A 25,001-nucleotide genomic window follows, 5' to 3' on the forward strand; every position below is an offset into this window, starting at 1 on the left:
GAGCAGCTGGTGGACAGCTCTTAGTTCTTCTCAAAATCATTAGAGACTTCATAAAAAGTTATACCATCTCTTTTTTAAGCATTTTTCTTTTCGGCTCAATAATCATTCGAAGTACACCTTTGTGTTTCTTTCATGTGCCCCAAACTTTAGATAAAGCAGCTTTCTGTCACATCAGTCAGGTCTGCAGTGATTTGAAGTAATGATTTCAGTTGTTATCCTGAGTCTGGACACAGTGTGCCTGCAGGACGAAGCATTGCACTGTATCCAAACAGGATTATTCTAGCAGAAGCTGAGCATAGTAAGAAAATGAAAACTATATTGCAACATGTAACTGTTCATTAATTTGATGCAAATACAGGCATGGCTGCATTTAACCGTTAGGATGCGTTGTTTAAAATCTCAAGCTGTTTGATAAGGCAGCTGAACTTGAGAACACAGTCTTTCTCATAACCTCTGCTCCCTCCTATGCAAACGCAAAAGCAGGAACAGCCTGCTTCTTGAAATGGTCAGTGTGATGGTGGAGGGCCAGTGGCGTGGCGTGGTGCCAGCATCAATGACCATGCAGTGGGGGATTGTCTGAGAAGTCTGCCCTTTGTCCCCACTCAGCTGGGATCTCAGAGCAGCACCTTTGTGCTCTGGAGAGCCATGTACAAGGTCTCTGTAAGCCTGCTGAGGAAAAGGGGTTGCCAGCCAAAAAGGCTTCACTGTGTGCAGAGTATGGTAACATGCCATTCTGAATAATGCATATCCCAAACAGAGATACGGTAGCTCTTTGTCAGCTGTGACAATGAATGGTGTATCTCCAGGTACTTAGCTGAGCTGCCTGTGAGCCTTCTATTAAAATCTGTTAACAAGATGCCCAGGTTAAAAATACACGTTACCGTTTAACCACAGTGTTTCCTTTTAAACTTTCTAACTAGTGATGATCACTAGCCACTTAAAAATATTTGTGTCACTGATGACATCTGATTGATGTATTTAGATTTGTGTCAGCAAATCGGTAAGTCAGATGCTGCAAATAAAACCTTGAGCAAATAATAAAACCTGTAGGGGGATAGCATCAGTTGCGGGGTTATCAAGAGCAAAGCCGTAAGTAGAGTGTATGCTCATAGAAATGAAGTATAAAAAATATGAAGGTTGGAAGAAGCCTTCATGTTCAAGGGCCAAATTGAGAATGAGGGGATTTCAGGGCTCCTTTCCACGTAATGGTTCAATTTTCAGTTAATCCATCTGCTGGAAAACATGTGAAACCTACCAAAATTATCTATAAATTAGGCGGATCTTCTTAAATCTATGTCTGGCAAATTTTTCCAGAAGGTGGCAGAGAGATCAACAGTGGCAGAGCATTTTTATTTCTGTTTCTGCCATCCAGCCACAGGTGGGACCAGAGGTTGTGCAGGACTGGCTATGCTTCACGAAGGGAAAGCTCAGGTTCCGAAAGCCGGGGGTCAGTGGTGGGTCTGTGATGAAAGCTAGGTGGCTTCCTCCTGGGACACGGGGGCATCATGCTATCCATCCTTGATGCTGAGCCTTTCAGGAGATGAAGGGGACATTTCTTTGCAAATACTTTGAAGTGGGAATCAGTGCGGAGACACTGTGTAAGCCACAGTTGCTGGCAAAGCTTCAGCTGAAATTTTGCTCACTAAAACTTAAGCAGAGAGTAATAAAAGGTGGCTGTAAAAGTGCCTTTTGCCTCTTGTGATTCTTGGGGGTGGATGCTGGGGGTTGTTTCATCCCTTGAGACAAATCGGTGTCCTTCAGAGTATTTTCATTTTTCCTGGTTTGTTGCAGGATTGCTCTGCTGAGCAGAAACCACTGGTGCCATAGAACACACCTGCTTGTGGGAATGGCTTAAGCACAGAAAGGAGGCCCATGTGGAGCAGGAGTTGCACAGAGTTGGGAGGACACTGGAAAAGTGGCAAAGCTGAATCTATATCTGGCTGCTTGTCATCCTCTTCAGAGCTGTTAGTCATCAGGCTGCAGCATCCTCAGTGCCACCAAACAAAACCGGACAGTGAAACAAAATAGAGCATTTTCCCTCTCATCCCTGGAAGTATTTCAAACCAGATCTCAAATAGTTTACCCAAGTTTGCCTGCACATCCTTATGTGCATGCAAGAGCTGGATGCAAGCATCCCATCTGAGCTCTGAAGTCACATGGTAGCGTGATTGGGAGATAAGAATACACAAGCTTTTACAATTATTGAATTAGGAATAGCAAAACTTTCCAAAACATGCCTTTTTTCAATGCATCTCATCTTACCATCTGTTTTTCCCTGCAGTTCTCCCTGTCTCCAGCAGCTGTGACCTACAGCAACAGGTACATGAAACTTCATGAGAACTGTCTGCTAATGTCACCATACTGACCTGAAACCTTTGCCCTCCCATCGTTTCTCTTTCCCATCTCTGCTTGCTTAAAATTGCAGTTGCAAGTCCAGTCCTTGCCAGAGCCTCTGATACCTGCCACATTCTGGTGGCGAGTGGTTCAGGTGTTACCTCACTTCTTCAGTGTCTTTCTTCAGGTAAAGGTGCATATTTTAATCTCTCCTCTATTTCCTGGCAAATGTCTGAACATCCAGAGTGACACCATGGTCATCATCATCAATTCTTGGCCACCAGAACAGATGGGTTTATTTTTGCTTCCCTGGCTTCAGTGATGGGAGGCTGGGCTCAGTCCTGGACTCCTGAATGGCATGGTGCCTGTACTCCTTGCCTGCCAGCAGAAGCCTTGGCTCTCCTCTTTCTCGTTGGCTCTAATGGGATCTCTGGGTCCTCTCCTTCCCACAGTACGAGTGAGGCAGCGAGGTGACAGTAAAGTACTGGAACAGCAGATAAAAGGCTCTGGCTATATTTATGGAGTGCTATAGATAAGTAACCCACTCTGCTGTCAGCATCTAGAGAAACAGCAAATAAAGTATACATACCCCTTGCTTTGATGTGATGAAATCTCCAGAGGACATTTACTTCAGTGGCATTCCCAGTGCAGCTGTAGCTGAGTTTTTCAGTGGAAAATGTACAATTTTCATGTCTTTATGCATTGCTTTAAAAATATCACTATGGCTGACTTTTGTATGGTGGACAATTCCGTGGTCTGAAAGCTGTTTTTTTTTCCAAAGTGTTATTAAAATCATCTTAACCATTTTTGTTGGAATGGGAAAAATTAATAGTTATTTTGTGGTTTCATACACAACATTAAAACAACAGTCTGGTTTTCATTTAAACCAATAAAAGTACGGAAATTCAAAATGAAAGCTCTGTTCATGTCCTTAGATCAACTTGTTGTCCTTGTTAAAACATAAAAAGGATGAAACAAGCAAAAAACATCAGTCTTACAAACCAGTTCAGGTTTTTTGTTGTTTGATTTCAAACTTGACGTCACTTTGTTGCCTGTCTTCTCAAGCTATGTAAAATTCCTCTTCCCTGTAAATTTGCAGGAGTTTAGAATCCAGTGAACTACAAGCTTTTTTTTTTTTTTAAACTAAAAAATAATTAAGTGAATCGGTTAGCAAACATACATCAGCAAATGAATTAATAAAATTTTTTATTTTGTGTTAGAAAGCTGCATGCTTTGGACAATGTGTCTTTGGCAAGGAGGCACTGGGGAATTCCCCGCAGGTATCTCCCCCGCCCCAAAGGGGTCCCGGAGATGCCTGGACCAGACCCTGCTCCCAGGGGCACAGCAAGAGCACCAGAGGCACTGGCACACCCCAGGCAGCCTGGGAGTTGCCTCAGGCCTGAGCTCAGGTGTGACTCCATGCACATTTAGACACAGTGCACCTGAATGTGCACAATGCAGATTGATACTGGCCAGGACTGCAAAAGCTTGTTTGTGGAAGTAGAGAGAGGAAAGAGGTGTAGTGTGCTTCTTGTGTGAGGTAGAGGGTGGGTGGGTAATGTTGCAGCACCACCACTTTGTTTCCATCCCATTTCTTAGGACTGATTCCCTTCAGTCTCTGGCTTTTCTGTGGGGTCAGGCCCCACCACACTGAGCGTCAAACAACTTGTCCTGTTCAGCCTGTCCCATAGAGCAGAACTGATTCTGGAGAACTCAGTCTGTGGTTCATTTTTGTCCACGACCAGCGAGTTGCTACCACTGTCCCTGAAAGCCTATGAACTGTTCCATCACCCCATGACTTTGAAAAGTGACTTCTTCCAAAACCTGTTCCTTCCCTTGCTGTGAACAAGCCATCCTAGCTGTTCACAGCCCTGTGGTCTGTCAAGTCACTGCTCCATGACTGTGGTTGGTGCCCGCACTCTCAAAACTGCCTGCCCTCCCTCTTCGTCCCTCTGTTGGGAGCTTGCTCAGCTGGGTTTGTTACCTTCCTTCATTTGCTTACACCAGCATTCCCCTGCCAAGCTCCACATGCACATATGTACTTAAGGTCAATGGAACTGTTCCTTATCTTTGATGACTGCACTGGTGTTCAGCATCCATCCCCAGTGACCTTCTGCAACTTCATAGCCTGTGAAGACAGGTCCATAAAGTGGCATTGAATCTTAAATGAGTTACTTAGAGTCAACTGGCTGGCCAAGCTTTGGCAATACTTAGGTTGTGAAGGTTGTGTTGTACCTGCTGAAGTGCTCCATGTGACAAACCATGCACAAGCAAATTTTAGCCCAAAGGTATGTTCCTATGCAGCAGTGAAGATGTGCTGCTGACCAGGGGTGGGATATGGATCGAGGCAGCTCTCAGCTTCTGCTGGGCCATGCAGTCCCCAGGCCAGGCAGTTCACATCTATCTCAGATGCGTTCCCGCAGTGCAAAGGTTTCTGTGTGCTGAGCTTTGCTATGGGAATTTGCTTCTCAGGTTGAAGGAGGTTTTGTTTATTTTCTTCTCCCAAGGAGAAATAAGTTACTAAAGTAACCTGGCCAAAGAGCAATGCTTTTGGTGGGATATTACAGCTTTGTATTTATTTGCTCATTTATAGGACTTTTATATTCTTCTGAAGCACAGCAAGAATACATAATGCATTGTGACTACTTAAAGGTTGGACTAGGTGATCTTAGAGGTCTTTTCCAACCTAAATGATTCTATGATTCTGTTTATTATAGCTTGAAGAAAGGGGCCTGGTGGTGATGGACTCCTCAAAACCTAGCTGTGCAGAGTCCTTACCTGAAAAAAAAAGAGACATCCAAGTACATCTTGGGCAGACAGAAAGGCTGAATGCTGAGCAAACAGTGGCAGGCTGAAAGAGGATGCCACCCAACAATGCAGAGGGAAGTAGACGTCAAAGCAGAGTTTGGTGGAAGCATTACAGGCCCTTCCCTTATTTCATTTGCCTGCATAGCTGCTCCATGCCCAACAGCCAGAGGGGCTCTGCTGGGCCACTGAGTTCAGCCATGCCCTTGGAGCCCTCACTTCTGAACTTACAATAGGACAGAAATGACTAACACATGTCCCAAGCACTTGACTGTGCCTTCCGTTGTGCGTTGTGTGTTTAGCTGCTGCCCTGTTCCCTGTCTGGGCTCTTGTGGTCTGCCAGGAGGAACTGGGACAAACCACTGCTGAATTTGATAACGTTGCTGTTGGGACTTGGCAATGAAGAGCCCCCCCAGACAGTTCCTGGATGCTGGCACCAAGTGCCTGTACTGCTGAAATCACAGCTTGAGAGGGGAGTTAGCACAGGCCAGGGAACATTTCCTCTAGGGCAGGCTGTTCAAGGCCCTGCCACGTTGGCATCCTTTTCTCTGGAACAGTCCTGCAGCAAGCCCTATATCCATGCGTAATCCCCTCCTCATTGCAGGCTGTGCCAAACGCAAAAAATTCCATTCCTGGGGACTGCAGGAGCTGAAAGAAAGCTGTGGAAGAGGGGAAGGATGGAAGAAGAAGGAGATGACAGCCTGTGGGAGACTTACAGCACTAAGGAAGCCTGGCACCCAGCAGCCAAGGGCTGCAAGCACGCAGCTGCCAGTGTCCGGGTGAATGTAAAAGCTTTAAATGGCATAAAAAGCTGGGGTGGGAGCCAGTGCTCTGCCGCAGCCTAGGGTGGCTGCTCTACCAGGCTGCACTGGAGGTTTGGCATGGAGTCCCTGCACAGCCAGAAGGTGTCAGTGTGCTGGGTCCTAGGGGAGCAGCTGGCCTGGAGGAAGGCAGAATGCACTGTGGAAGGGCAGGTTGCGTACAGGGCTTTCAGCGCTGACGATCCAGGCAGCATGTGCAGCCGGGAAGTCCACACCATGGTTTCTCAACTAGGACATGATCAAGGTCAAGTGAGAAGAAATGTCTTTGAAGAGCAGCTCTTGCAACAGCCACTTTCTTGTTCTTTCTGGAGTGTGTTGTATGGGGTCATTCTTCCTTGGACAGTGTGTGTGTGTGTTTGTGTATGCTGCAGAAGCCTGTTCAAGGCAGTTCCTGAGGTCCATGAGGAAGAATGGTCTAGTGGGAGGTGTCCCTGCCCATGGCAGGGGGGTTGGAGTTAGATGATCTTTAAGGTCCTTCACAACCCAAACTATTTGGTGATTCCATGATTCTGTGAATGGGTCCTCCTTGGAAAGATCTAAGTCCAGGAGCAGATGTCTCCACACCTACTCAGAGGGGGGCATTGACCTGGAGAAGGAAAAGTGGTTTCTTCAAAGCCCATTTTGCTCAGCTAGTCTTGTCTCCTGGGGCAGGCCTGTCTTCTGGCTTCCTCTGGCAACTCTACCACCACCTCTGGTGCCACATGCCTTATTTCTCCTCCTTTCCCTTCCCCGGCTTTCATGGGTGGATCATTGCTTTTATCTGCTCCCCATTTTTCTCTGTCCCCAAAAGTATTTATGTTAAAATTCATGAAACGAGAAGTCTGCAGGTTTTGGGGGGTTATTTCAAGGTTTATTTCAGAAGGGATTTGGGATGGCATCTGACTTCCAATCCTCCGGCGTGCTGGTGATTAGGTAAAGCCTGTGTGGGTGCAGAGGTGGTGATGGGGTGGGGGAGACCAGCCAGGAACCTGAGTTAGGATCAGCAGCACTCTGACATAAGGTCACATCAAGAGAGAGAGCAGAAATCTGCCTCTTGGGTTAGTCATCTTCATGATGTGGAGAGGAATAGAGTGGAGACATTATAGAAAAAAGTAACAGCTAGAGAAACACAGGGAGGGAGCAGATACCCCCATGGTCCCACATGACATCCTGATCTCCAAACTGGAGAGAGATGGATTTGATGGGTGGACCATTCAGTGGATAAGGAGTTGGCTTGAAGGTCACACCCAGAGAGTGGTGGTCAATGGCTCCATGTCCAGGTGGAGGCCAGTGACAAGTGGTGTCCCCCGGCGGTCTGTCCTGGGACCAGTGCTGTTTAACACCTGTATCAATGACATAGCCAATGGAATCAAGTGCACCCTCAGCAAGTTTGCAGATGACACCCAGCTGAGTGGTGCAGTCGATACAACAGAAGGAAGGGATGCCATCCAAAGGGACCTGAACAAGCTTAAGAAGTGGGCCCATGTGAACTGAATGAGGTTCAACAAGTGCAAGGTGCTGCACCGGGGTCGGGGCAATCCCAGACAGGAGGACAGGCTGGGAGAAGAACTCACTGAGAGCAGTCCTGTGGAGAAAGAGTTGGGAGTTTTGAGGACAAAAAGCTTGACAGGAGCCAGCAGTGCACGCTTGCAGCCAGAAGGCCAACTGCATCCCGGGCTACATCACCAGAGGAGTGGCCAGCAGGGGAGGGAGGTGATTGTCCCCCTCTGCTCTGCCCTCGTGACGCCCCACTTGGAGTGCTGCGTCCAGGTCTGGGGCCCCCAGCACAAGAAGGCTGTGGATCCAGAGGAGGCCATGAAGATGATCAAGGGGCTGGAGCATCTCTCCTATGAAGAAAGGCTGAGAGAGCTGGGGCTGTTCAGCCAGAAGAAGAGGCTTCGGGGTGACCTCAGTGCAGCTTTTCAATACTTAAAGGAGGCTTATAAAAAAGGTGGAGAGCAACTTTTTGCTCGGGCAGATTATGACAGGACAAGGGGGAATGGTTTTAAACTAAAAGAGGGGAGATTTAGATTAGAGGTTGGGAGGAAATTCTTCCCTCAGAGGGTGGTGAGGCACTGGCACAGGTTGCCCGGAGAGGTGGTGGATGCCCCATCCCTGGAGGTGTTTTAGGCCAGGTTAGATGAGGCCCTGAGCAACCTGATCTAGTGGGTGGCGTCTCTGCCTATGGCAGGGGGTTGGAACCAGGTGGTCTTTGAGGTCCCTTTCAACCCGAGCCATTCTATGACTCTATGACTATGACTCTATGATTCTGTAATTTTATGATATGCTCTGTTCAAGTGTCTGTGCTAGCAAACTTGAAGCTGGGTTGTGGCCATCCCAGTTTGAGATGGCTGCACCCTTGAGTTTGCTATCAGGTGCTGGAGAACAGTCTCTTTACATTTACTAGTATAAACACAGCCCCTGCATGTTAAAACAGAAGCCAGACCCCTGCCATGTTTTCTACAGTGGTAAAGAGAGTCCAGACCCAGGCAGCCTTGATGCTGCTTGAGAAGCAAGCACACCAGTAGCAGTGGGAATGGACCTTGATGCAGACCAGTGGTGTGTAGGCTTTAAATTCAGTGGCAGTTGTTGCAAGGACTTCTCAATGTGAATGAATGTATTCTCAGATGTGCATCCCACAGGAAAACACTATGCCAGCATTGTTGGACGCCTGCCCCTGGCAGGCATGGCATGACTCAGGAGTCCCTACGTTACGGCTCCAAACGCAGAGGTTTGATTTATGGCTGTGGTTCCTAGAGTCTCACCTTGGCACAGCAGGAAGTATCAGTTTCCAGAGAAAAAACGTGCTGGCGTAGTATGCGATGAAGCTTTCCCAGTTACAAGTTTTGAGCAGCAGAATTAGTCGTGACAGCAAGGTCAGTCATGCCAGTATTTTTCTTTGATGCGTGTCAGTTGTTGTCACATGGAGGTGCCTGTGGCATGGGCAAGATATGCAGTCACACCAGGCTCCAGCTGGAAGCTCCAGGGTGGGGGTCTCCAGGCCAACTTGCTCCCAGCATGGCCACCCTTGCAGCTCCAGCTGGTTGCTCAAGGTGCTGGCAAGTTGCAGCAGTACCCAAGGATGGAGTCCCCCTGGAGGACCATGTTAGTTACCCAGCATGGGACTTCAGAATCATAGAATCATTTAGGTTGGAAAAGACCTCTAAGATCATCAAGTCCAACTGTTAACCTAGCACTGTCAAGTGTACCACTAACCCCTGTCCCTAAGCACCACATCTACATGTCTTTTGAATATCTCCAGGGATGGTGACTCAACTGCTTCCCTGAGCAGCCTCCTTTTCTCCAGGTGTGATGGTTTTACCTTGCTAGGCAGCTAAACTCCACCACAACTGCTCTCTCACTCCCCCTCCTCAGAAAAGGAGGGGAAGAAGAAAAGGAAAGAAACAACTCACAGGTTGAGATAAGGATAATTTAATTAAGGGAAAAATAATTATTAAGAGAACGTTATTATTAATTAAATAATTTAACCAAAGGGAAAGCGGAAACAGGAAAAAAAAGGAAAAAGGAAAAAGCAAAGGCCATGTGGAAGCACAGAGGAAAGAAATTACTCTCTGCTTCCCACCAACAAGCAATGCTTGACCGCGTCCTTGAAGTAGGGCCTCAACGCACGTCGCCGTTGTTCGGGAGTACAGACATTTTCACAAGAGCCCTGATCACGATAGGGCTGATCCCTGATGCATTCCATATGTGGTCTGCTGCCTGTCAGAAGTGCACCAGTGGATATAGCCATCAGCTGTTAATTTCATCATACAACACATTCATCATGTCAGGCTTGGCTAAATTTCACATCAAATTAAGCACTTTGATTGGTGTTCTTTTGCTTCTCGATATTGAATCTCTATACAAGCCGATAGGGTTTGTAGTTGCATATATGAGTATGAGACCTCCATGATGTTGTCCTTGCCTCTGCTATTCCAGCTCTCAGATGCTTTGGCCATCCATGTTGTAGTACAAAGAGAGATGTGGTACCTAAATCCACGGTTGGTCAAACTGATGTGTTCTTCTTTGGCATGAAATAAAAGAGTATTTGAATGCACAGTGGGGCTAAAACTACTCTGGGCAGTGTTTTATGGAGATTAGAAAATTGAGGCAAAAAGCATATCTTACTGTAATTAGAAGATAGGAGAGTTAATCACATGAAGAAATGGATTCATAATTGCTCTGAAATTTTCTTAACTACCTTAAAATGCTTTCAGCTGAAGTAACTGGAATTCGCTTTGAACCCTTTGTGAGGTCTTCTCCTTTCTGAGAGTTTCTCAGGTTGTCCCCACTGATAGATACTGTGTTAAATATATATATATATTTAGGATAAATTCTTCACTTGTTTTCAATCACTAATATGCTAATAGTCTGGATATTTCACTATAATCCAAGAATATAGTGCTAAAGTGCTATGCTGTAGAGATTTTTTCATCCATTTGAATTGCAACATAGAAATTGCAGGGTGACTATTTTTCCCAGAAATTCAAGAGTTCCTATGTTCTGTTCAGCCTGGAAAAGAGGAGGCTGAGGGGAGACCTCATCGTGGTCTACAGCTTCCTCAAGAGAGGGAGTGGAGGGGAAGGCGCTGATCTATTCTGCTTAGTCACCGGTGACGGGACCCGTGGGAATGGTGTCAAGCTGAGGCAGGGGAGGTTTAGGCTGGACATCAGGAAGAGGTTCTTCACCGAGAGGGTGGTTGCACACTGGAACAGGCTCCCCAGTGAAGCAGTCACTGCACCAAGCCTGTCTGAATTTAAGAAGCAATTGGACTGTGCTCTTAGTCACATGGTCTAAACTTTTGGGCAGACCTGTGTGGTGCCAGGAGTTGGACTTGATGATCCTTATGGGTCCCTTCCAACTCGGGATATTCTATGATTCTGTGATTCTATGATTTTTTTTGATATGTGAAATCGTACAATCATTCACTTTATGTACTAGGGGCAAACTGTGATCTCTTACTCCCACCAAGAAATATTTATTCACCTTTTGAGGAAAGATTTGAGAAAAAGTCACCTATCATCAAAGTTTCTAATCAGAGGTGACTAGTGGAGAGATTCCACCAACCAACCAACCAACCACCAACAGATGGGGGAGGGTTGCACGTGAAGGGGCTATGGTACATAATGTGCCATTAAAACTTCATGAAGAGGTGTCCCAGAAAAAGTATTGCAAAACACTAGGCTTAGTATTAGTTTCTTTGTTTTAGCAGCCTGGACATATTCAGGAAGGAGTAAGCTTAACCACAGGATTCATACATTTAACGTTCTGAGAGAAAAGGAATTGTCTGATTTGTGTTGTTTTTTTGTTTTGTTTTGTTTTTTGTTTCGTTTTTTCCACAGTAATTAATCAAAGGCAAAAGCAGCAACTGGAAGCTACAAGCTACTCCTCCCGCTACGCTCTGGGACTTTTTTATGAAGCTGGTGTGTGTATTGATGTCCCCTGGGCTGCAAAGTACATCACCGATAATCCCTGCATACGCTTCATCTCCATCGATAATAAGAAACGCAATATAGGTCAGTGCTCCCATTATTTCCCTTAAAGACAGTGACAATAGAGGGTGTAGATCATGAAAAATGCTGTTTAATTGAGTGTTGCTATTCTGAACAGAGCAAGTATTTAACTCCAAGCTGCAGTGGATAGCAATTAATGTCACATTTGGCCTGTAATAAAATACACAATGAAAAGGGGAAGGTCCTCAGAAAATCACCACCCAGCACATGGTTTACGTTACTGCTTTTATGAAACCAGTGTCAGGGGATTCAAAACATCAAAATGTTGCTATTCCAAGAAAGAACTGGAGTTCCTTTGTTTAAACATTGATTCACACACATGCCAATTTATCTCCCGTCATCTATTACTTTACAACTCCTGTTCTTTCCATTAAGCATGTTTGGAAGTAGTAACAAGTTATATAATTGAGGCTGTTCGGTCTAATTCACAGTTAGCTAGTTTGCTTTTATAATGACGGAAAATCCTTGAAATGGCTGCATGTTGTACAGCTGCTCAGTAAAGCTTGGAGAACATCCCACAACTCAGACACTTCTCATCTGTTTCTGGAAGATGGCAGTGAAATAGCTATATGTTTTATTTATTAAACGTATTTCATATACTAAACAGTCTGGTAAGTGTGTTGGCATAGAGTATCTCAGGAATATCTGCTAGCATTTGAGTTTAATCAAGTAAGTTAGGAACTTAAAATTCTTCCCAATTCTATTACTTGCTCACATTGTGATGGTTACCAAGTTTAGCCACATTAGTGAAGTGGGGGTGAAAATCTCTCCACCTTTGGAGTGACCTAAGAAGTACTGTGATGCACTGCCACAGACTAAGGAAAGATTTCCATAATCTTATGCTGCTTAATACAAGGGATAGTTTTTACACATTATGAAATTCACTGTGCTAAAGCATGTTTCAAGTTAGACCTAGGAAACTTCTGTTTCTAGTCATCCCTGTTCAGTCAGGATTCACTGTAGTCCATAAACACCAGTGGTGTTAGTACCTGTTGGCAGGGCACTGCAAACCTTGCCTGTCACCCTTATATCCAAACACGCACACTGTTTCAGGCGTTGGGTACACATGATGAGAGCAATCTCTTCTCCCACTCAGAGCAGGACCATGCCAACACAACGTCAGAGCAGCTGCACCTCGTCTAGCTGAGTTTTTTTTTTTTAAAAGCAGGATGCAGATACCCCACATCTCTGGGCACCTTTCCCAGGGCTGCACCTCCACTGGGGAAAGAGGTGTTTCTTCATCTGCAGTCTAAACTTCCCAAGGGCCAGCCTGTGGATATTGCAGCTTGTGTCGATTGCCCCTGCCAGTCAGAATTGCAGTGAGTCACGTTGGAAGGGTCCACTGGAGATTGTCTGGTCCTACTTCCCCTCAAGGTTTGAAGTTAGATCCAACTGCAAAGTTAGATTATGTTGCTCAAGGCCCTGGCCTTTGAATATCTTCAGGGATGGAGATGTAGTGAGGCTGCAGTACTACTACTGCAAAGGCACACTGATGACTTCTGAACCGTGTGGACAACAAGTCCTTGTCTGCAGAGCTGCTTTATGTTCCCTTAGTCTCAGCACATAGTGTTGCATGGGCCAGCCCCCTTTCAGTTGCAGGGCTTCACATTTTCCTTTGTTAAACTTCATGCTCCACTGTAGGGTCCCTCCACTGGATGCAGTCCTTCCTGAACTGTTCCAGTACGGGCCTGTACCACAGGGTGCAACCCTTCAGCACAGGACTGCTCTAGCATAGGTCCCCCATGGGATGCAGCTCTGGCCACGAACCTGCTCCACTGTGGGCTCCCTCACAGGCTGCAGCGTGGAGATGTGCTCTGCCATGGGACCCATGGGCTGCGGGGGGACAGCCTGCTCCACCAGGGGCCTCTCCACAGGCCGCAGGGGAACTGCTGCTGAGTGCCTGGAGCACCTCCTGCCATCTTTTTGCACTGACCTTGGTGTCCGCAGGGCTGTTTCTCTCATATTTTCTCACTCGTCCCTCCCAGCATTGTGCTATTGCACAATGTTTTTAAGCCTTTAATCTGCTCTCCCAGAGGCACAACCAACATCGCTCAGTGGCACAGCTCTGGCCAGTGATGGGTCCATTTTGAAGATGGGTGGAGCTGGTTCTTCTCTAACATGGAGATCTCCTTGTCTATTCTCACAAAGGCCACCCCTGCAGCCCTCCTGCTACCAAACCCTCCCCACGTAAACCCAATGCAGCTGCTCTTAGATCCCTTGCTCCCTCAGCCTGCCCCAACCAGGTCCAACAAGCCCAGCTCCCTTCATCATCTCTCCTTCTAGGCTGCCAGCTCCAGCCCTTGGGAGCTCTTCACATTTTGTTTTTTTTCAGTGCTCCACATCCTCATTCACTGCAGGGGATAGGGACTATTTGGACACAGCACTGCAGGTACATCTCTGTGGGTGCCAAGTAGAGAGGGTTGATAAATAATTGAGATCTGCTGGCTGTGCTTCCCATGATGTGATTCGCCATCATTGGTGGCTTAAATACAATGGTGGATCCACCATAACTTGTAGAAGAATCTTTTCAGAATGGTTTGTTGCATGGGGCTGTCTTTTGACAGACACAGGACCTTGTGCTCTTCCGCGTTGTGGTGATAGTGTGGTTCAAATCAGCTCTTCCAGATGTGCCCCTCTTTGCAGATGGGTGCCAGTAACTCCTGAAGTGCCTCCAGAAACAGCAGTTTATGCTGGGAGCGAAGTTGTTGCAGAGATGAATAAACTCACCACTGTGAAAGCCTGCTTTTATTGTTTCTACAAGGACTTTAGCCTATTGGTCTGAAAAGACGGAAAATGAAGAAATGTCTGAAGTGGCCAAAACAAAGATGCATCCATTCTGATATGCTTCTTCCTGCAAGGGCCAATAGTGAACACATAAAAAAGAGAGTAAGAAAAGCCAGATGCAAAGTGATTTTTTCTCTGGCATTGTCTCCTTATTACTGACAATGTGCAGCTGGAGATTTTCTTACATCTAAGATAATATCTCCACTGTTGTGTTAAATGGGAAGTACCTGATGGTTAACAGCACTTACCGGTATTGTCCATCCCAGCTACCTGATTCTAGCTGTGCAGAAGAGGAGGACACAGCCCAAGGGAGAAAATCACCCATCCTTTCCTCACCTGATCAGTTCTGTGGGTTCAAAGCACCAGCACTGAGAGCAATGAATATGTAATTATAATTAAATTATCAAATAGCTATCTGCAGTATCTTTGATGGTTCCAAAGGAAATTCAACCAGAATATTTGGACATATCACTAACAACTACCTAGAAACTACTAGAACATCAGTGTTGACACATACCTTTCTCACTGAGATTTCCCTCATATCATGGGAGAGATCTGTTTATACAAGTGAATTTTTCCAAGAAGAGCAAATTGGAACAAACTGGGGCCAGCAACTGAAGATGATTTCTCTCCCGTAAGGCCCTCCTCCTTGTGACATATAAACAGTCAACCAGACGCCTTGACTGTACTGTCTTTCTTGGTGAACTTGCATTTTGCAGATCTGAACTTTGTTCCAGGAAAAGTAGTACTAGGGTGAGAGAGCAGTGGATGTTAGCTGGAGCAGTATTTGTGGCTGTGAGCATTCCAGCTGAGCAAAGGAGGATTGGAAAGTATGCCTGTATCATGCTCAGTAAGGATATGCTGAGATACAGAAATGCAGCAATCAAGAGAAGAAGCAAGAGCAGTCACCAAATGATTCACTTTTCTTCAAACACATGCACGGCTCTGCTCTTAATGGAAATACACAGACTCAGGCACTCAAACACTATTAGACAACTTGGGCAAGGGGTACTGAACATGAAATTTACTTACTCGTATGGAGTGCTTCAGCCAGACAACTTGAATGTAAAGTTCCTTAAGATTTGTTTTAGCACATACACAAGTATTTTGCATCTTTTTTTTTTCTTTCCATGCTTCTGACTGACCTCCAGAACATTTCAATAAGAGGAACGGCAACAACTTTTTCACTCACTGTTTTTTCAGTGCCATTGCTGATCTTTTAGCACAATGTTCCACTCACTCATCATTACCCCATTCCTCCATTCTTCAACCTTGATTCGTCTGAGGAAGATGATGGTAACAATGAAAATGTCAGTGTTAGCAAGAGAAATCAGAAATGCTCAGACTAAGATTTACATTGGAGTTCAGTGTCCTGGGTGAAGCAGCTGAGCTTTTTTGGGACAGTGATCCTTCCTAAAGAGCCAGCACCTTAATGCATGAAATGTCCCTGTATATTCAGTGGTGTGTATTTCTTATGTGCCTGCCTGCATCCCTCCCTCCATTGCTTCAGTCTTAAGATGAAAATTAGCTTTGCTGCACATCAGATGTGACTGCAGTGCTTATCAGGAGTACATCCTCAGCATACAGGGTAGTGTGGCACATCCTCAGCAAGATCAGTTTATTACCAGAGGTGGTGAGTTTCAAATGGCTGGGCAGAGTGGCAGGTCTGTAATTCTCCAGAAATACAAGCCCTTTCCCCTGCCTTTCTTCCCTGCAGCACAGAGAGCCCAGGGCTGGCTTTGCAGGATGGCTGCACCTGTCTTTCAGAGGTGGCTGCAGTTTGAGTGCTGCCATCAGTTGGCTTTGTCATGACCCTGACTAGTTCCTTACTGATAGCTGTGGGTGACATCTGTTTTCTTCCCAGTTTATGCAGAGGAATCAGTAACAAAGCTGTTTCTCTGATGCTGCCATTACCAGTGTAATTTGGAGCATTATAAGCCATTACCAGGCCTCTGAGAAGGAAGGCTTTTTGCATCAGCTGAGGATCTCAGCAGCTGAGATCGTAAAACTGTGTCTCCATCCACAGATGTAATGTGCTCAAAAGTTGCGTAAGGAAGAGCCTACAAGAAGTGTGTGTTGAATTCCCTGTGCAGTATGTATGAATATTAAATATTTGTGTGATTGGCTGCTTTAAACACTCCATCAATATTTATAACTGGTCGGGGGGACGGTGGGAATTCTTCAGTATAAATTATTTCAAGCCTCATTTCTGTAATACTGCAGTCTTTGCATCTCTTTACAGTTGAAGGACTAAAGATAGATGACACACAAAAATGGAAGCAGTTCCTTTACTTCTTTTGCATAAGGATTGTGAGGTCATATAATTTAGAGGGAAGATTTATTTTATAGGTTTTCAGGATCAGTGTAATTCCTGAGTATCCTTTTTAAATTTAAAATAAAGATTCCTTTATCTTCTCAGTACCAAAATATGAGTTTGGTAGAGTTAAAGAGTTATTTAGGTTTTTACCCTCATTACATGGCCAATTGCTTTGTAATCCCCTGCCTACCCTGCTTGTTTTTAGAAAACTAATCAGAAACGATCTGTAAGTCTAATGAAATGCTGAATTTCTGAATATAATATATGCTGTTCTTTACAGGAAGTCTTCCAAACTGTGCCTTGCGAATTACAGCAGATTCAGCATGGAGAATAAGTGGCCATACAAACCATGAAAACTGCTAAGGATAACTCAGGAATCTCTCTCTTTTGCAAAACGGCAGTGTGGCATTTTGAAAGGAAATCTCCATCTCTCTTGCTTATTTTCTAGGTGTGCTGAAATTATTCACTATTCTTTTTTCATTTTGGTTCTAGTTTTATGAGGCTTGCGTGTAGACTTCTCTTCCGTCAGAGAAACTCATCCTGCTGGTCCTTCCCAGGGAGCAGGGATACCACTCCGGCCTGTCTGGAGGAGCCCAGCTTGTCTGCTGCTCTCTGCACTGACCAACAATATTTCCATGCACTTTTTCACAGCCTAGCTTTTAGGGTTTGTTTGACACGGCAGTGATAAAACCCTTTCCCTTCCCCTCATGTTATATAGAATCAGAATGGATTTTGGATAGCAAAGCACATCCCCCCAGGCAAATTAAAAATTCCTTAGGGGCAGGAAGCAAACAAGTTTTGTTTTTTATTGATATCTGTTCTGACTAGGTTTTGCGTCACTGGGCAGGAACACGAGAAAAATACTTGACACTGTTCCTCTAGGAAGGAAGAAAGCATTCCTGTGGAAGACGTGTGCCTATCGCATCCATACACAGATCTTTTCTGCAGACTAGGTTGTAGACCGACATCTGTAGATCCCCTAGGAAGGAGCAATGTGCTGTTCATGCCAGTGCTGGAAGAGTTCCCAGCCATTCAGCTGAGCCCTGGAACTGTAGCAATACAGTATGACTTTGAAGCTGGCCCTGTTTTCAGCAAGAGGTTGGGCTAGAGACCTCCAGAGGTCCCTCCCTACCTAAATCCTGTGGTTCTGAGGCAGACTGTTCTGGTGATTATTTACTGAACATACCAATACATTAACTGGGATGCAAGTCCAACCAACTGCAGCACATGCTGCCTCACACTCTCAAGTGTGCTTTGGTCCCAGGCTACCCCAACCACTTCTAGGCATGAGGCTGGACAGCCTCTCGGAGTGCCCCGTCCTTGGCACCTTGCTGGATACTGAGAGCAGCTGTGTCCATTATGGTTCAGGGTTTCTTGCTTCAAAGTCTTTTAGCTCAGTAGCTGTGAGACATGCTCCCTGATGGCCTGCAGACATGATTTTCACTCCTGGAATTTTGTTGTTTGGACAAATGCAGTTGGCTTCTGCTTTCTTAGGAGATGGCAAGAGAAGTGGTATCTGCTGCTCTCTGTCTGTGCCAAGTCTCCACTGGTGGTCTCAAGGGCAGGCAGATGCTTCTCAAGTTACCTTCTACCATTAAAATAGTCCCAGGAGCACCGTGCTCTGCCCTCTTCCTGAAGCGTTGAAATCCGTGTTACCCACTGAATCCTCCCCTACTGTGGTTGCTTATTGACCCATCACACTCCCAGAACAATATACATAGCTGTGCTGACCATTTGCCACGTGGATCCTACAACTTTCAGGCTGTGAGAATGTTCTCTAAGCTAAAGAAACATTCAGCTTCAGGCCTCTGTTGATCCCAGGGATCACAGCTAATTGCACTATATCTCTAAAATGTCTTTTGAATTTAGGGACTCTGAACCCTGACTTAGGCATGGGTTCACCAAGTACACAGCACAGAAGTAGCTTTTGTATTTTGCAAGGGAGAAGATTTTGGTGGACAACATAATCCACGTTGGGTTTTCTCTGAGAAGTTGTGTGGCTTTGTTTTATTGGGATGTTTATGTTTTGTTTTGTTTTGTTTTTCTCAGCAAACTTTTAATCTGTGTCCCTTTTAATCTTAAACCCCTTCCTTCCCTGACACTGATGGTAAGGAGGACATGGCCACTGCAGGAGCTGTCTTGATGCCCTTAATATCACGTGAATGTTTCCCAGGGCAGAACAAGGTCTCTGTGGGAGGACTTGGCACCACAGTCTATTCGTATTGTCACCATCCTGCAGTACAGAGTGAGTGCAGGGGCTTGGCCCACAAGTCTTTTATCCTATCATAATAGTGACAGCTATGCTTCTAGCCTGAGCAGCTTTGCTGAGCAGCTTCACCCAGGATACTGTGCTCTTCCATCTTATCTGCATTAACTGTGTTATTCAAATCTAGAAGCCACCTTTCTAACCCCAGATGTTCTTGACCCACAAGCCACAAGCACTGTGGTGGGGGAGTGGCACTGGGCTCTGTTTTCTGTCCTCTTCTCCAGAGCATCTTTTATTAGCCCCAATATTTTTCTGGATGATTATACTCCTAGCAGGCTTAATACTGCATAAATTCTCTCTGTCAGCAGTCGGTTCTTCTTTTTCTTTCCATAGCCTGTGTTTTCTCCAGCTGGGAATTGATGAAGAGCGTGGAGACAGTCCAGAAATATCAAGAAGCTGATGGCCTTCCTCTCCTGCTTGCTAGCCAAACAAATACCCGTCCCCTCATCTCCAGGTTGTGGAGGAACACCAGCTTCCCTCAGAGAGTTCAAAACAGACAGACTGCTAGTGCTTAATTCACTGTTACAACTGGCTGAAAATGCAGTGGATGATGAGCTTTAATTTCTTTCATGCTTCCTGTCCTTGACACCCCTTCCAGATAGCTGATACGTCCTCTACCTGTGGCAGTTTGTACTTCACACTACTACATGTTGGTGCCCTTCCTCATCTGGTTTCAGAGATTTCACAGTCCCACCAGGCTCAGCAATCTTCTACTCCCTGGTTGCTTAGGGCCACGTCGAGGTGAGTCAGGGCTGTCCCTCAGGATGGAGACCCCACGCTGCCTGGGGCCAGGGAAGTCCCACTCACATGGGGAAGTGCTGCTTCCTCATGTCCTGTTGGATTTTCTCTTGTTGCAGTTGTGCCCATTGGCTCATGTCCTTTTGCTTTGGACTTTTAAAGAAAGTCTGTCTCTGTCTTCTCTGTAACCTTTAGAATGTGGAAGATGCAGATAGATCCTCACTTTTCAATTCCTCACTTATTTGTTCATCTCCTTTCTTTTCTTTTCTTTTCTTTTCTTTTCTTTTCTTTTCTTTTCTTTTCTTTTCTTTTCTTTTCTTTTCTTTTCTTTTCTTTTCTTTTCAATTCATCCCTTCTCCTTTTCCATGGATATGGTTTCAGACTTGCTAAGAGGAGAAAATACTGCTAGTCAGGCTGATAGTGCAGCTGTATTTTGGTCACAAGTGCTTCAGTGTCTCCCCTAATGTCTTTGACTTCTGGGGGACTGGTGGAGCTTCATACTTTGACTTTGAGACAAAAAAAAAGAGAATTGTTCTTCATTCCTACTACTCTGTTCAGCCCTGCAAGCTGCTCAGAATGACTGCAGGTAGGCTGTGATGGCAACCAAAACGAGGTGGCCAAGATATCCCAAGGAGGAAGGTTTTGTTAAATCTGGATCCCACATCAGAGGCTGGCTCTGCCCCTCTCCTCATGCCCATGAGCCAGCAGCTTCAGAATCTGCAAGTTCCATACAGCCCCAGCATTGCTGCGGGGCCAGGCAGGGACGTAGTCACTTCTGTGACAACTTCACTGTCACAGACAGGATGCTGGCTGGATAGGGCAATATGCCAAAGATCACACAGTGCTTTTCTGTTTACATGGAAGCATGAAAGTGTTTATCCTTATGTTCTTCACTTTTCATCTCTTGGTGTTGGTCCTGTGTGATGCAGCAGAGCAAAAGAAATTCACGCTGAAAAGAAGAAAACCAACACCAAAACAAAGAAAACCTGTAGTATTTGCGCTCCATCTTCCACATGCCATAGGGAAGAGGAGAGTCTGAACTTGGGGCACAAGTCGCTGCAGCTGCACGAGATGTTGCCAGCACTCCCCTCCCTGACTGCGACCTCAGGGGGGTCTGTGCAAGTAAAGTCCCTTTCCTCCTGCTGTGAGCGAGTGGAGGCACGCCAGAGTGGCTGGGGCAGGCGCACACCCCGTTGGGCTGACCGTGCAGCAGACGAAGGAGCACCAGGCACAAGCTTGCTGCAGCTGAGTTTTTGATGGGATCCCTCAGCAACTCCGGATGGCGAGGACTCTGCCAACACTAGCTGAAGAGCTGCTTGCTAGTTAAGTAGGCATAAGCTCCAGCCAACTCTGCTGTCTCACTCTCGCTCTGATCTACCCAGTGTCTTATGCCTTCCACCACATCAACTGATCGGATTAATTGCCGTGCAGCTGGGATGAGAGGGGGGAGAACTGGGAGCAGATGAAAGCTTTTATGCTGCTTCCATTTGCCTTCAGATCATTACCCCTCACTTTGCTGAGAGTTCTCTGGCTTGCTACATCTCGCATGCTACTTCATCATCTGCTAGCATGGCCATAGACTGCTCACATCTTGCCACAAATAAAGAAAATTAAAATCTCATGGAAAAGTCCTGCCAGAAACCTTGGTTTTTTAACTAGCTGTTGCAGCCTGATCTAAACACACTGGGAAGAAAGTGCCAGTTTTACTCCTGCGACAGATGAACAGTCATTCATACCTGATGTGAGAGCTCTAAGGTATCAAAGCTGAGATACCCCCATTGCTTTCAGGGAAAAATCTATTTTAAACTTTTCTGTTGGCCAGCATTTTTGTAGGAAAAAAAAAAAGAAAAAAAGGAAAGAAAGAAAAGAAAAGGGCTTGAGGCTAAACTTGATCCCTGCAGTCGGCGTATTTCAATACTGGAAGGCTGTGACTCAGTGGCCTCTGGAAGCTCTCCAAGCTATGAGTAGCTTGAAGGAGGAATTAAAAACTCAGCGAACTGCCTGTTCTCCTGAAACTTGTTTTGTACATGCTATGGAAGAGATGAGAGATTTGGAAGAAGCAGGCCCTGTCCAAGAATCATTGGCTACAACAAGTCACAGCAAGCAATGAATATTTATGTTATTAAAATGCTTAGACATCTTTTAATGAGCCTTTTTACCAAGTTCGCGTGCAAGAATTTGTCAAATACCATGTGCACTCTAATAAATCCCAAGGTACCCCATAGGCTTCCCCACTTGGTCTTCTGTCCCTGACAGTCTCTGCGTAGAAATGTTAGATTTAGAATACCTGTTTTCCATCTGAAAATGAGAAGGACAGACTGAGTAGCATTCCCGTGGATTTTCCAGACATTTGGAAAAGCTGATGTGAAGAGAAGTATGTCCTGTTCTAGCCTACGAAACCAGGCTTGGGGGCGGAAGGAGGAATCTCTGGAAGACGAGTCTAAGGCTGGATGTTAGACTCAGGCAATCAGTTCATCAGAGCTTGGGGAAGAAGATGCTTTCTTTGGTTGAGTCTCTGCTTCTAGGCAAGGGTAGACCTTGTTTCACTATACAGTCTTAGTCCCCAGATCTGCTCTGCCTCATCCCAAATCCATCTCATGTGGACATATGGGCCTTTTCACCCCCGATGGCTAAGACTTATTTAAGTTATTTTTTCTATTAAGATAAGAAACAAACTAAAAGTCTCTGGACACTTCAGGAAACCACCCAGGAAAAGAGATGCGGTACTTGCTGAAAGTAGAGCCTGTAAGCCGAATTGAGGAAGTGATCTGCTTTTTCAAGTGCCTCACTTGGAAAAAGAGAATGTTAAGAAAAGGCAGCACCATGGCTTGGTGCTTTCAGATGTGACCTCACAGTGCGTTCCTGACCACAACCAGGAAACAGCTCCCTACCCATTTTTCCACATTTTCCCAGTTCTCAAGAGTAAGCATTGGCTGAGCCAGCCCACCCAAGAAAGAGACTCAATGAAGGGATCCTTCCAGTTGAAGCGAAAGCCATCACTTTCATTCAAGCTGTGATGCTGGGACTTGGTCCTGCTGTGCCTCAGTAGTGTAATCTGAAATGATCAGCCCAAAGTTTTCCAGAGAAGGAAATTTATGTTGCTTTTAAAAGCTGGAATATGCTGTCTTCTTGAAGGAGGAGGCCTGTATATCCTCACTGACAAATTAAACATAAAGATTTTGATCAAGCCTGATATGCAATGGCCAGAACTGGTTGGAAAGTGTTCAACTGCCTCTTCCCATGTGGATTCTTTGGTCAGAAAATTTGCTGAAACAAGTATATTTTCTAAGAATATGTGGTAGTTCAAACAAAGGTTTAGCTGGAAAAGGCTTTCTGCTTTCCAAAGGAGGGTGTTTCTGGTTAGTGGGGTGAGAGGGAATCACTTAATTTAACTACCAGCTTTGTGAATTCAGTCCCTCAGCTGAAATACAGCAGAATCCAGGTCATGCCCTTGCTTCTCCAAATGCATCTGGCTCATTCAAAGTGGAACAGTCCCAACAGGAAGAACTAACACAAGGATCTGCTGGGCCTTCATAGTGCCTTGGCACAGGGAAATCACCGAGCCTTAAAATCCCGTATTATAGGGAAATTCTCTTATTGGCTGTCCTCATGCCCTTGTGTTATTTTCATTCGATTTTATTGGTGGAAAGATAGATGATTTGACATGTTCTTAAATATCAAGGAGTTTCAACTAGAGGAAGCCACATGCAGTCATGGCCATGACTGACATCATGTTCCCACTCTGCTCACAGTGCAGGAGGTATCTGTCTGGATCTTATAAAGGAGATCCATGAAAACAGGAAGATACAGGGACTGTAGCATGAATGAGCAAGTCTGCAAGGTGACAAGCCAACACTCTGGTGTGGACAGAAGTAGCTCCCTACAGAGAACCCATAAACTACCTACCCCAGCAATAACAAAGCTATTGCTAATCCCAGCTATCTCCAGGTCTGCTGGGATTAGCAATAGCACTTGAACTGCCTTTGCTTCCTCCCTCTGTGCTGCAGCTAGGTGTATTTTTAAGGGAGAAATTACTTTCTTTGACTTTTGCTCACTTGCACGTATTTGTCCAAGGAGAGAAGTTGTGTTGAAGCTTTAATGCTCCCCAAAACTTGCATGTAGACATGCTTGCTTGTAGACCACATGCTGATGTCCTGGAAGTTGCTAGAGCAACAAAACTAAAATTGGGTTCATGTGGGCAGGCCAAGAGGAAGCACTGTTTTATCAAGCCAACCTGCCCTGGCTTCTGTTTCCCCTCTCCCCGTCCCTGAAAGTAAAGTATTAGCTTTATTGTAGCCTTTCAACTATGTAAATTGTGTTGCATGGCCAATATGCAACCAATTATGGAGTGAGCAGATGTTTTTCACAATAATGCAACAAACATTTCTTTTTTTTTGTCCTTTGCCTTAAGGATCATTTTCATCTCCTGATGATTCCATGTGCACGACTCTAGTATGTCTGTCTTGTAGAGATTGTCCCATTAAAGGTGTCTGAGATAATTTCTTCATTGTTCATGAAAGGTTGCTTCCTCTGTGTCCTGGTAACTGCAGATATATCTAGCTGCTGTTTACAAGATACTTTCTGTACGACTTGATTGTGCTGAGTGGCAAAAGAGATGATGCTGACATTTGCCCCATGTAATGCCTTGGTCTCCTGCAGCATTGTTGTCCTCACCTGCTGGTCCTGATTGCTCCCATGACCTGCAGCAGACCCAAGAGGAGTAAGGCATGGGGCAAGAGCAGAGCACACAGCGGAACGGGTCATGCACAAGCGGTGGGACTGTACCAACAGGCTTTCAGTTGTTTATGCATTGGTTCCATCACAAAGCTTAATTGCAGGCAGGTTGGAAGTCTCCTGGTGAAAATTGAGTTGTGTGGCTGCTGCTGGCTGGTAGGGAGTAGAGCAGGAAAGTGGGCAGTGACATGGCAGCACTCAGAGCATGGCGCACCTTCTCCTGTCCATTTGCACCCTTTTAAAGGAAATGTTTAAAAAATCAAAATTCTGAGATAAAATTTCAAATCATCATTTTGGAGTTTCATTTTCATCTCAAAACAAAATAAAACAAAACATCATCCAGTGCCTTAATTTGTTGCTGAGTTTCAAGCCCAGTTTACAGCAGGAGTCCGGTGGCACTTTGTTTGCCAGACTGGTTTGAAGCCAGGCCAGGATTTGGCCAGCTTGCCAGCTGGATCTGCCGAGTTCTTGGCAGCCACTTCATGGTACTTGCAAGGGCATACAGTCATGCTGACTCTCTGTCCTGTTGTCACTGTCTCTTCCTTGCCACCCTGATGTCTTTTAAGCCTTTGTGCCAATGTCAGACCTCTGGGGGAAAGGAAGAGTTTGCTTCCAGTGTATTCACTTCATACACTGCTTCCTCCAGCTGCTAGCTGTGGGGTGTGGGAGTACCTTGGGGTTCCTCTAGGAACATACAGGATTACTGCAAT

The 25,001-nt window shown here is 45.5% G+C and overlaps 1 protein-coding gene across 8 annotated transcripts in view; it reads left to right on the top strand.

The window, feature by feature from the left end:
- The window catches only part of RNLS (renalase, FAD dependent amine oxidase), an 84,973-nt gene that overhangs the window by 49,923 nt on the left and 10,049 nt on the right, over window positions 1-25,001 (top strand). For 6 of the 8 annotated variants that reach the window (XM_035540148.2, XM_035540157.2, XM_035540188.2 and 3 more), the window contains exon 5: window positions 11,282-11,455. The exons of the other annotated variants lie outside the window; for them this stretch is intronic. In XM_035540148.2, coding sequence (XP_035396041.1) covers window positions 11,282-11,455 — 174 coding nt within the window. The remainder of the gene's footprint in view (window positions 1-11,281; window positions 11,456-25,001) is intronic. 8 annotated transcript variants of the gene reach the window in all.

The sequence above is a fragment of the Cygnus atratus genome, chromosome 7 (assembly GCF_013377495.2).
Source record: "Cygnus atratus isolate AKBS03 ecotype Queensland, Australia chromosome 7, CAtr_DNAZoo_HiC_assembly, whole genome shotgun sequence".
NCBI classification, from domain to species: Eukaryota; Metazoa; Chordata; class Aves; order Anseriformes; family Anatidae; genus Cygnus; species Cygnus atratus.